Consider the following 13,177-nt stretch of genomic DNA (forward strand, 5'->3'; position numbering starts at 1 on the left):
TGTTACCTTTACCAATAATCATATTTCCCTATTTTGAAATATTAATATGTGAAAAAAGTGTTCTGGAATTTGGTGGAATTTGGTGTTGAAAAATGACTGGATCTATAAATAACACTAAAGACATATAATTTAATAAACATTTAAATATAATAGGTATATATAAAGCATTCAAAGATAATATGTGAGGTATAACTAAGGTACATATTATGTATATACATGTAGGTATATATTATATATATATGCACACAAATAATAAGCCATGTGATTCTTATTGGTTCTTGCTATAAAAAGTGTTTTCTAAAAAAAAAATGCTAAATCTAATTCTTCCAGGCTATTATTTGTCTTTCTGTTTTGCCGGTGATCGTTCTTTCTCTCTGAGCCGTGTTGGCAGTGGCCAAAGCAGGTGTTTTTGTCATCATGGTTATCCTGTTTCCTGGGGGTTAAGTTGCATGATTGAAAAGATCTCTCTCTTCAGCAGCCTTTGATTCCATAACACTTTCTGTCATTCCATTCACCATTGCCCTTCTCCATCTGCCACACTTCGGAATGCTGTTCCATTTTCTTTACAGCCTTTACAGGTAAACATCACAGCACAAAATCTACAACAGAAGAAAAGAGATTTATCAGAGAACTAATTGATATGAATTATGGCATAGCTATTTTAGGGCAATCTTTATTTTTACTGATTTTAATTTTCAGAAATGAAACCAAAAATCATTTCCATTTTAATATAATTCTACATCACTTCTGCAGTCTATAAAATGAACGCTGTTTTGAAGGAAAGAGTATGATTGCTCACGGTTGTGTGATATAAAACAAACCCTTGCATATTAAAAGATACAGTGAAGTGAGGAAAAATAAATATCAGCGTGGTACTGCGGGCAATTATCACACTCCCAGTGACTATTTCTGGCAAATTTTCAAAAGGCCTTCATAGTACTTTTCGATGGACTCGGACTCTTCAAGAAGAATTTTGAGCTCAGGGAATTAACAAAAGGATTATCCTTAAAACATTGTCTCCAAATTATTACTATGAGGAAGGTTATTTATGAAACTTTAACACATTGGTTTATGCCAAAAGGAACTGTGATTATTTTTTTTTTAAATGTATAATTGCCAACCAATTCCCTCCCCAAATTGTCATAAACAGAAAGGTTTTCTTCACTGCTGAGTTCTTAGAAAAGTCTCTGCTGGAGGATTCTAAAGAAAATCAGCTTTGCTCTTGAGTTGCTTGAAAGCAGAGTGAGCGGGGGGGGGGACTGGTAAAGAGCAGAGTGGCTTTTGGAAGACCAGCTGGCACTAGGGACGCATGCCGGGTGTTAACCCTGAATTCCTTGGTGGAGATTGTCCCACCAGTGGTCCAGGGGAACTGAGTTCATTGATGGCAAGCGTCAGGGCCTTAGGAAACACTGAGGAACAAGGTGTCGAAAATGCTTTCAGGCTGAGTTTTAAACGAACTTTGTTAAAAGAGCCTAACGTTTACCTTTAGCAGTTCATACGGTGAGACTCCAGCCCTGTGCCTTTCAAGGCGGGAGATACTTTATGGAAAATTTTCTAATTACATTTACTTGGATCTCCATGGTGTATTTTAGGGTCTTCTTTACAACATGACCCCTTCATTTTAAAGTCAGGGACTCCCTGCCCTACTGTCTTTTATTTTCTCTCTCCCTCGTTTCATTTTCCCTCTTCAACAATCTGCGGCACTATGTCTCAGCAACAAAGGTACTATTTTGTGACCTAGCACAGTTTTCAGTACCATGTTGCTATTTCTTGAGGGAGGGTGCAAAGTTTATTTGAGGCGGTTTAGTAGTAATAATAATAATGCATCAGGCCAGGCACAGACCTGCCGAGCTTACTGTATTCTCAGTTAGATGGCTGCGGAGGAAGAGAAGCTGTGGGATCTAGTCAGTCACCTGATTTCATATATTGCTCCACAGATATGAGAGCAGTCCCTAAACGTAGAAATGTATAGGAAAAATATAGTACATGTAGGGTGGTTTCAGGCATCCACTGTGGGTCTTGGAGCTGGAAAGTATCCCCCGGGGATGAATGCAACTATTGTATATTTTCAGTGTCTCATGTCCCCAGACTGGCAAGGCACTGGGGTCAGGTTAAGGAGCAAGACATAGTTCTTTCCCTCAAGTAATTTAATATTCTGCATGAGATTTTCTTTTTCTTTTCCTTTTTTTTTTTTTTTTTACTTTCCTGTGAAACTTCCAAAGAAATTTTAAAGCATTTCAAATATCATCAGTTTTTATCTCTTGTACCTAATCAGCCTCAGAAAGAAACCTCGACTTAGACTTAAAAAAGACAAAAGACAGAATACATTTTTTCTACACTAAAGGACTTATTTAAACTCCTCCCCAGTGTGTTCAAATTGATGCGCTAAGTGGCCATTAGGTGCTTCGGACATTTTTCTGGTTAACAAGAAGTAATATTTTACTAAACGATATGTGTTTGAGCATCTTGTTGGAATCACCCACTTGGACTCTTATTTTAGGTGACAGCATACAACTGTATATAACATTGTTACATAGCCCACTGAAGATTTTCCATTTCAGATCCCGTTGTCCCATCATTGCCTCACTTGTGTCTGATAGTCGCCATCCAACCAGCGCAATGCTGTCCCCTTGAGAGAAAATTGCTGAGTTGTCGTGTCATTTGGGCCTGAAAGGAATCGTAAATGCCACACTATCCGACTCTCTAAAGTATTAGTTTGAGAAATAGAAGCTAGAAAGATGACATGTTGTGTCGAATGCTGCTGTTTGCTTTAGTGGAGGAAAGTCACCAGGAGAACACAGCGGAGCTGAATTCAAAAGTCCGCTCTTGCCTATATACCAGCCTTTCCTTCTTTTGACTTGCAACAAATCACTTTAACTTCACTGTGTTGATTTCATTACCTGTTAAAGTAGCAAAACAAAATTTAATTTAAAAATAAAAAACAGAATGAAAGCAATAATATTTACTGCCTACTCTTTTGTCAACTTATATTTATGATAGACTTACAAAAGTGGATGCTTCTGAAATATACTGCACCCTACAAAAATTAAGTGTTCGCATTGTGGTTGCTGTTTTGCAGCAGAAGTAAGACTGGTTTATATATCATTCAACTACATCCTGGGTAAACATTGTTTCTGTTGTCAGTGTTAGAAAAGTCAAACCCTCTAGACAATGTTTATAAGAGTTTATTTGAGCCAAACTGAGGACATATGCTGGGGAGCAAAATCTCAAATGCTCCAGAGAACAACAGTTTTGTAGATTCTTTTATGCATTTGAAATTAAAGAAGGGATGTAAGGAAAACTGGAGAAAGCAAGGCAGGGATTGGATTATAAAATAGTTAACAAGATGATGTGCTCTCTTGAGGGTTAATTCTCCCTTCTAAGGGTATTACTTCTGGTATTTCAAAGGTGTGTTAACCTAGATGCACAAGAACAATGGACAAGGCTGGCTTAAAACCTTTCACTAAAGTTTTAGGCCTGGGGCATGACTGCCCACCATGACCTGCCCAGTTTGGAATTTATGATCAGATCACCCTGTGAGGTTACTTTCCATCTACACTATGATATATTGCATGATCACGGAACAGCCATTTTACAAATGAAATTTTGTAGTAAATCCCTTTGCAAGTTAGGAATTTCCTGACTCAATGACCATATGACCATTCTTTGCTTTGGGCTTGTAGCTGCAGAATATAGGATGTGTGACTACCAGTCATGCTGCTGGCCCCTGGATGTGATAATGGGGGCAATGGGGCAAATGAGTACGTCTTAGCTCTTCCACTGAATTTGTGTGAGGTCACACAGCTTTCACCTGCATCAGTGCTTGTTCCAATGGAATCATTGATAAAATATTTTAATCTTTGACAGCTCAGCTATTTTGTCCTTTGCATTTTATGTTGTCATAGATAATATAATTTGGGAAGAAATAAAAACATTACCCTTATTTGTAATTTCATTTCTCCTTAAACATTATACTACATGACAATGGATTACCAAATACATTCTATTGGGGCCTGGAATGACTGTTCCATGAAATGGGGAAAGCTAAGGGGTGATACTCAGTGTTCAGTGTCAAAGACACTGAAGTTGGTGGCCTCTGACCCTAGGTCATTGTTTACCAGAATTGATGTCCTGGAAGAGGTTCTAAGGTCAAAGACAGGAAAGTGAGCCCACAACAAACCATATGTTGGGAGGTAAGATTAAAAATCAGACATGAGGTATGGATTCAGAGCAGGGAGGTGAAGCCCTGGCCTATGTGGCTCAGTTGGTTGGATGTCATCCTGTGTACCAGAAGGTTGCAGGTTCGATTTCAGTCAAGGACACAAGGCTGGGTTTCAGACTCGATCCCTGGTAGGGGGCGTGCAGGAGGCAGCCCATCAATATTTCACTCTCACATCGATGTTTCTCTCTTTCTCTCTCCCTCTCCCTTCCCCTCTTTCTGAAAATCAGTAAACTATTCTTAAAGAAAAAGAAAAAAAAAGTAACACTGGGCTCCACCTGTAGCATCCCTGCTTCTGTAGGTCTTGGTGGAGCCTACTCTCAGGTGATACTAACGATGCTGGTCTGGAGACCACACTTTGAGAATGGTGGTTCTAGATGAATTCCAGAGATAAATGACAGTGCCGCAGTGACTCTTCATGAGCTCCTGGAATACGCTGTTTGGTGAGCTAAGTTTTCTAAGGGTTGGGTACAGGACAGACAAATATAACATCTCGACTTTTTAAAATTTATATTAATGGACTTTTTTTTTTTTTTAAATGTCAAATGCACAACTCGGTTTTTGAAGATAAAAACATCGTTCTTGTATTAAAATGCAAAATAAGAACTTGCATTTCTGCCATATAAACATACACAGAAATTCTATGAAAAGTGGTCTACATCATGATTCTGTAGTTGTACAGCTAGTGCAGTGCTCTAGGTAAGTGTGTATTCTGAATATACTGTTCATCATCAAGTCTTGATTTCACCGCTAGCATTGTGCCCCAAGCTTCTTAAACTCTTTGTAAGGTGTGGATATTATTGGTTGCATAGGGTTGTTGGGAAGATTAAATGAAGTCGGGTATTTAAAATACTTATTAGTGTGCCTGGCACATAATAGTTGCTCCATAAATGTTTGCTATTATTGGAACACCAGAGTCAATACCTTTATTCAGGAGTGTGACTTTGTATACAATACTTGGTAGTTACCTCAGGTTTAACTTGTAGGTTGCTCTGTGTGCCTATAATTCATTATAACTCTTCAGCTAAGAATAACAGTAAGTTGGCATGAAGTTATCAATTATATGTAAACAATGTGATTCAAAAGTCAAAGTGGATGACAGATAGATAGGAAAGAATCTAAAATTCCCGCTAACAAATTTCAGACTAAGAAGGAAGAATACCTTCTATAGCCCAGCAGTTCAGAGCACCAGCTCCGGGACCAGATTGCCTGGATTTACATTCTGACTCCACCCTTCCCTAACTCTGTGACCTTGAATAAGTTACCTTACCCCTCTCTGCCTCAGAATCTTCATCTGTCAAATGGCAATAATAAACTCAGGGAGTTGTTGTTTTTTAATTTATTTTTTTTATTTTTGACAGTATTACAGATGTCCCCGTTTCCCTCTGCCTTGGCCCCCTCCACCCAGCCCCTGCCTTCACCACACTATTGTGTGTGTCCATGGGCTGTGCATATATGTATATAAATTCTTTGGTTAATCTCTTCCCATCCCTCCCCTCTGAGATCTGAAATATATATGGTCACACACACACACACACACACACACACACACAAGGTCATGTTTAATAAAGAGTTTAGGTTCTGTAACTGAAACATGAAAAGTGCTTAAAACAATGCCTTGCACAACATAAGCACTAAAAAAGTGTTTGCTGTTATTGATGTCTAGCTTGTATGTATGTAGATTTGGGCAGTATTTTGCTTTTAAGGGAAAAATAAATCAGAAAATGATTTTTAATTCTTTTGCCTCTAGTTCAATACACTGCTCCATAGGTCTGTGGTAACTTTATAAAACTGGAAGCAAGTTTTTTCTTAATAAAACTACATTAAGAAGGAAAAGAAAGCCCCTTTCCCCAACCTCCACCATGCCTTTCTTAAAAATATAATTGGTGTTTCATTTAAAACCAGAGTTAGTACTTTTAAGACAATCTAGTCCTTAATAATGTTATGGAAAAAAAGAAGTCCCTTTTCTATTTGCAGAAACCTCTACAAGTGCACATAGAAAGGATGTCTACAAAGGATGTCAGTGACTGACAAGTTCTGTGGTCTTCTGTGTGTTGACACCATTGGCCTCTCTGTCCTTGAAATCGCCTGTCTCTGGGCAGCCCGACGTAGACATGGCGCTGCTGTGGGTCCCCTGCCTCCCTCGCAGACATCACTTCCCTGATTCCCCAGGCACCCCTTTTTCCCCGCGCCACCGGGCACGTAGGCCAGCACCCGCACCCTAGACCCCCTTCCACAGACACTGCCTCAGGGCGCGGGCATTCCCGGGGCCTCCCCTTCCCTCTCTAGCCGACAGCATCTGTTCTGTTCGCCCACATCAGGCCCAGCATTGTATTCCCAGAAGCGGGCTGCAGCTTCCAGCTGAATTTCTCACTGCCACCTGGAAACCAAGCTTCCAGTTCCTCAGAAGCGTTCACCGTCCCTGGGCCGCCACGTGTCCGTGTTCCCAGGGTGGACCAGGGCCTTCGAATCAGCTCGGTGCTCCAGACTCTGGCTCACCCCTTTGTGGTCCTTTCTTTTTCATTTTTTAATCCTCCCTAGACGATATTTTCCCTATTGCTTTTTAGAGAGAGTAGAAGGGACAGAGAGAGAGAGAGAGAAACACTGAAGAGAGGCACATCGATTGGTTGCCTCCCGCTCAGCCCCGACCAGGGCCGGGGACCGAGCCTGCAACTGAGGTACGTGCCCTTGGCCAGAATCGAACGCAGGACTCTTCAGTCTGCAGGCCGACGCTCTAACCACTGAGCAACCAGCCAGGCTGTGGCACTTTCTTCACTGCAGGCTCCTTTTGAGTTTCTTCCCCTGATGCAGACTTACTGCTACCTCTCCTTCCAGGTCAGAACCTTGTTTTCCAGCAACTACATAGTTTCCCCTTATTCCAGATTTCACTTTCTACAGGGAAAGTTACCCAAGGTCAACTTTGCTCCCAAAATAGTAAAAGGAAAATTCCAGAAATAAACAATTCACAAGCTTTACATTGCGCGCTATTCTGAGCCGTGTGACGAAATCTCAGGAGTCCCGCTCTGTCCCACCCAGGACGTGACTCGTCCCTTTGTCCAGCTCTCCAGGCTGTCGTCAGTCCCCATCCTCTTGGTTATCACATGGACTGTAGGTATCTCAGTGCTGTGTTCAAGTCACCCTTATTTTTCTCAATAATGACCTTGTGCAAGAGTAGTGATGCTGGCAATTCAGATACGTGACCGAGCAGCCATGAAGTGCTTTCTTCAAGTGAAAGGTTCAAGCTCTGGACTTAATAAGGGAAGATAAGAGGTTGTATACTGAGGTTGCTAAGATCTGCAGTAAGAACAAATCTTATATCTGTGAAACCATAAGAAGAAAAGAAATGTATGCTAGTTCTGCTGTTGTACCTCAAACTGCAAAAGTTACAGCCACAGTATGTGATAAGCACTGAGTTAAAATGGAAGAGGCACTAAATTTATGGGTGGAAACATGAACAGAAAATGTGTTCTGATTAATGGCAACGTGTTGCACCAGAGAGCAGTGAGTCTACACAAACTTCAGCAAGGGGTCCCCTGAAACCAGTGACTGCATTCGCATAATTTTTATTAGGATATATTGTAACAGTTATTCTATTTTATTATTAGATATCGTTGTTCATCTCTTGCTGAGTTTAATTTATCAATTAAACTTTACCATAGGTATGTATGTATAGGAAAAAAGAGTATATATATATATATATATATATATATATAGGGTTCTGTACTATTCCCTGTTTCAGGCATCCTCTGGGGGTCTTGGATGTATCTCCTGCAGATCGGGAGGGACCACTGGCTCCTAGGAGATAGTCCCACTGCAGGTGCTATCCTTCCAGCTCACCTTTCACAGCATAAATAGGCTAATAACCTTCCTTTTGATAAGTCTTTTACCCTTTCCAGAGCTTTCCTGATTCCACCTATATTAAATGCAGGTATATCTGCCTGCGTTTCAAATATTTCCACAGTTTGCCTTTAAAGCATGTAGCCCCCCGACTTGGACCATGCTCGGGTTAGTCCCCTTACTGTGATCCTGGCACACACCTGTGTTCGCCAGGCCAGCCCTGTGGCTCCCCTGCTTCTGATCAACACTGCGTTACACTCAGCACTTCATATTTCTTTGTGCCTGTGTGGCGCGCATCAACTTCTTTTGCAGGTCTACAAAGAAAACTGTTCTCTAAACATTGTTAAATCATATTAGAATCTAACATAGCCTCTAGAACAGTAAAAATACAAAATTACACAAAAGTAAAATAAGATAAAACCACTGAATATTCCCCCTGAAAGAGACCAAAGAGAAAATGTGCTAATCAGTCTTCTTCTTTTACAAATCAGGAATCAGAACACCTTAGATGGGGTTATTTTAAAATGTAATAGTTATATATTTAGATTTATGGTTACTTTCTATTTATGGCACACGGTATCCAATTGCTATTTACATTTTTGATATAAAGTTTTATTTTAGAATAGACTTGCTTTTGATTTAAAATATTAATTTAGAGAAATTATAAGTAAATAATAGTACTAGAGGTAATAAAATATGGCAAAACTTGTGAAAGTAATAACCAAGAGATAGAAGGGTTAAAAATATTGCAATGCATTGATTAGAGTCTGTACTTAATAAATGATTGTTGACTGACTGGTTGATTGCTCACATCGGTCTCCCTGCTCCCTAGCAAACAACCTTCACCCATTTACTAAATGAGCAGATAAGTAATTTTCATGGCTCCATTTTCAGCATAAGGTCAAGGGAATAGAAGAGTAAAGGGTCCTGTGAGGTGGTCTTTAGCTGAGCTCGCTGGAGGTGGTGAAGTGACGGCAGAGCCAGGGCCCTAGTCTGCAGGCAGGGCCTGTGGACATCCTTTGGCCACCTTGCCCTTCTTAGGACTCTTCGTCTCACACAGCGTTTAACCGGGCAAGGGCAACACATGAAACACAGACTGAGTCCAAAAAAAAAAAAAGTTGAGCTTCCCATATGCACAAGAACATTTGTAAAGGGAGAGAAGACTTTCCAGTTCACATGCTGATTCATTGCTCACCCTCCTGCTCTTATTTTGGAACTTTAAGAGCCACCCTCGCAGCCCAACTTTTCAGCGGTTTCCATCAGCAATTTAGGCCTTCCTGACCAGGCCCACTGAATTACAGGCCCCGGAGTAAATTCTCTGCAGGAGAACACAAAGTAAATTCTCGGCAACAAAACATTGCCTGTGGCTGGAGGTCTGCTTAGAGAGGGGCCTAAAAAGCCAAAATTTAAAGTGCAAAGGACTCTGGGTATTGGGAGACATGCAAAATGGATCCACTGTGCAATGAAATTCTGATATAAGCTACCAAGGGTTTGGTCAGGTTTCCCAGGTTAAGGGCACAGTCCCTACAAGACTGCACTATAGACACAAGCTACAAGTTTGGGGGTCCATCGCCACTCTACCCACACTTCTGATCAACTGGCTACAATTCAGGGTTTCCCACAAACCCGTCAGGTTTGAGAATTTGTTAGTGATGATGGAAGAAATGTCCAAACCTGTAGAGAATTTTTCTAAGAGTTGACTTGAGCCAAACTGAAGACATATGCTGGGGAGCAAGACCTCAGATGCTCCAGAGAATAACAGTTTTGCAGCTTCTTTTATGCATTTGAAATTAAGGAAGGAATTTAAGGAAGATTATATGGAGGTGGGAAAAGGCAAAGGGGGATTGGGTTAAAGATTACAGGATACTTAACAAGATGATGTGCTTTTTGAGGGTGGTTATGGCTTATTTCAAAAGTATGTTAACCTAGATGCACAGAAACGATGAACAGGCCTTGCTTAAGACAAAGGTAAACTTTTTACTAAAAAGTTGTAGGCCTTAGGCCTGACTACCCACTATGACCCACCCAGTTAGGAATTTATGATCATGTCACCCTGTGAGATCACTTTCCATAGAACCTCTTTATTTTTTTTCATTCACACTAGAACAGCTCATAGAATTTAAGAAAGCACTATAGTTGAAATTACAGCTTTACTATAAAAGGTACAAATCAGAACCAGCCAAATAGAGACACATATGACAAGCACGTCTGGAAGGGTCCAAGCATGAAGCTTTTGTTTCCTTGGGACAGGTCACCTTCCCAGCACATCCATGTATATCACCAACCAGGAAGCTTACCCACGCCCCAGTGACCAGAGTCTTTACTGGGGTGTCATTCTGTAGGCAGGACTGACTGAATCACGGACAATGTGATTGGACTCAATCTCCAATGCTTCTTACCTCCAAGGATGTTGGGAGGTCAGGCTGATATCAAGGCTCAAAGCCCAAACCTTCTAATCACATGTTGGCCTTTCTGTTATCTCCAGCACCCGTCCTGCAACTGCAACTACTTAGGGGTCCGAAGTAGATCACCTCATCAGCATAATGTGTCCCAGGGATTTACCATGAAAAAGAACACGTCTGTTACTTGCAAAATTCTAAAGGTTCAGAAGTTCCCTCTCGGGAACCGAGGACAAAGACCAGACAAAATGTTTATTATACAACATACAGAAAATAGAATCTGGATTGGATCTATTTTAAGTAATGGGAAACTAAGGCAAAAAATTATGATTTTTATGATGGAGAAACCACTGAAAAATTTCACTTGAATATATGGTCATTAAACACCATTAGATTTTTAAAGTTTGTTTTCACGCACTTCTTCATTCATTCAGCAATATCTACCTCCTATGCTGATCAATGAAGATACACTATTACATTGTCCCTGTCAAAAAAAAAAAAGTCACTTATTTGCATTACATTGAAAAGAGGAAGGATGAACTATTTGAAATTATTTGCTTATTTTAATTCCAATCAAAATGAACCTGAGTTCTGAGATAATTGTTCATTTTTACTTGTCAAATATGATGTTAAGAGAGCCGCCCATCCTCAAATACAATGTATTCGGCATCAAGTTTAGATTTGTGAGGAAATTTGGGAGGTGGGGGATAATAGAAGAAATGTGTGTGTGTGTGTGTGTGTGTGTGTGTGTGTGTGTGTGTAGTTTGTTTCACCAGAAGGTTACCATTCGGTCTTATATTTTGAAACAAAATCGAGAAGTGCTTTGAAATGTGATGTTTTAAACTGTTGTTTTTTTGCTTTCCTGTAATTGGAGCAACATACTAATTTCTACAAGTTGTGACTACTAACAGAGAGCAATCACCTCACAGACTTGTACCGGAGAGACGAAACCATCCAGGTGACAGGAAATGGCCACCTGCAGAGTCCCCGATTCCCGAACAGCTACCCCAGGAACCTGCTTTTGACGTGGCGGCTCCACTCCCAGGAGAAAACGAGGATACAGCTGGCCTTTGACAACCAGTTTGGATTAGAGGAAGCAGAAAACGATATCTGTAGGTAAGTGGAGAAAAAACAATCTATTTTAGAGAATTCTTCCAAGGTGAAAAAAAGATGAATTTAAAAACATCACATTGCCCGGCCGGGCGTGGCTCAGCAGTTGAGAGTCGACCTAGGATCCAGGTGATCGGGGTTCGATCCCCGGGTTGCGGGCTAGACAGCTGATCAATGACTCTCTCATCATTGATGTTTCTATCTCTCTCTCTCCCTCTCCCTTCCTCTCTCTGAAATCAATAAAGATATATTAAAAAAAAAACAACACACACACAAAAAATCACATTAAACTTCCCTTTGAGGCTCTTTGGACCTGCTCAAGATGCACCACTTCTTTTCCAAAGAGCCTTATGGCAGTCCTCGCAGACAAAATAAATTGGAGCATAGACGGCTGCTGCGGAGGGAGGGTCTCGTCACCTGGCTGACTCACGGAAACCCACTGTCACATCTGTCGGAGCCAGGCTGCGTGGCCCCCAGAGAAGGAGGGACTCCGCAGGCCCCTGTCCTGGCCAGGCTAGAACAGCCTCTGCGAGCAGATGGATGCATCCAATAATCCTAGACGACCTGCAGCCGGTCTTGCGGTTCTGCTCCTAGTCTGCCTTGAGCGTAAAGAGTGTGCACCCTCCTTGTCTCCAGGAGCTAACCCAGGCTGTCACCTGTGCAGCCCCGGGAGAGGGTGCCGGCCAGGACCTACGGTGTCAGGGCCTGACCCTGAAATCCTAGTTTTAAGGGGCCTGATATGTGTCAGAAGGAAGAAAAGGCACCCCAGAGACTGAGTGCTCAGACGGCCTGTTTCCTGCAGCTTCTGAGTCAGCATTGGAAGATGAAAGTAGGGGCTGATAATCTCCCTTTTTTGCATATTTATCAGAGAAAGCCCTGGCTGTTGTTTTTGAAATTGTCTGCTCACAGCATCTTATTGACTTAATTAGCATGTATAAGACTCGGGGAGGATTTCTTCCCTTTCTGCAGTTAAAGGCACACATTTGCTCCGCATTGCCAACAACTACTGAACTGCTAAATCCTTCCAGCAGGTTTGCTTTCCTTTGAATAATAAAAAGAAGGTGCCTCAAATTTGGCCACCCTTTGTTGCATGTTTATTATGATGACAGCTTTTATTATGTTGCTATTTTTTCCAAGAATAATAGCAGTGACTATTACTTTCTAGGACCATAGAGGGTAATGCATGCCCGAAAACCGATTCAGATACACGCCGGAAGAGGCAGGCAGTATTTACAAAGAGAATGAACTGGAGCAGATCTTGTGTCTTTTCAACCTTGAAAGAAAGAACTAATTTTCTGTGCCTGGGAAAAAAAGAGATTGTGGAGAAGGGAGCAGGGGAAACAAAAACACATAACACTATTAAAAGATTGTAAAGGTGTTGACATGGAAGGGGAAAGCGAGGTCTCCACTACTGAGCAGGCCTTTCCATCCTGGTAGTGAGTGTGCGCTTTTGGCATCTTGGCCTTAAAAAGAGAAGAAGAGGAACTTAGGATGGTTTGTTTTTTTGGCCCTACATCAAATCTAGTTGCTTCTTAAAATGTCTGGAGACAGGTAGAGGATAAGAAGTGGAAAGGAGAGAGGAAGAAGGGAAAGACACAGATCAGAGACTTGC

General features: G+C 41.2%; 1 protein-coding gene across 2 annotated transcripts in view; it reads left to right on the forward strand.

The window, feature by feature from the left end:
* PDGFD (platelet derived growth factor D) overlaps positions 1-13,177 on the forward strand; it is a 214,778-nt gene that overhangs the window by 128,306 nt on the left and 73,295 nt on the right. The window contains exon 2 of one of the 2 annotated variants that reach the window (XM_081154798.1): positions 11,385-11,571. In XM_081154798.1, coding sequence (XP_081010924.1) covers positions 11,385-11,571 — 187 coding nt within the window. Of the gene's footprint in view, positions 1-11,366; positions 11,572-13,177 lie in introns of both variants that reach the window. The other variant, XM_081154797.1, reaches the window with a different exon arrangement.

This window comes from Miniopterus schreibersii, assembly GCF_964146895.1.
Source record: "Miniopterus schreibersii genome assembly, chromosome: 12".
Classification (NCBI taxonomy): domain Eukaryota; kingdom Metazoa; phylum Chordata; class Mammalia; order Chiroptera; family Miniopteridae; genus Miniopterus; species Miniopterus schreibersii.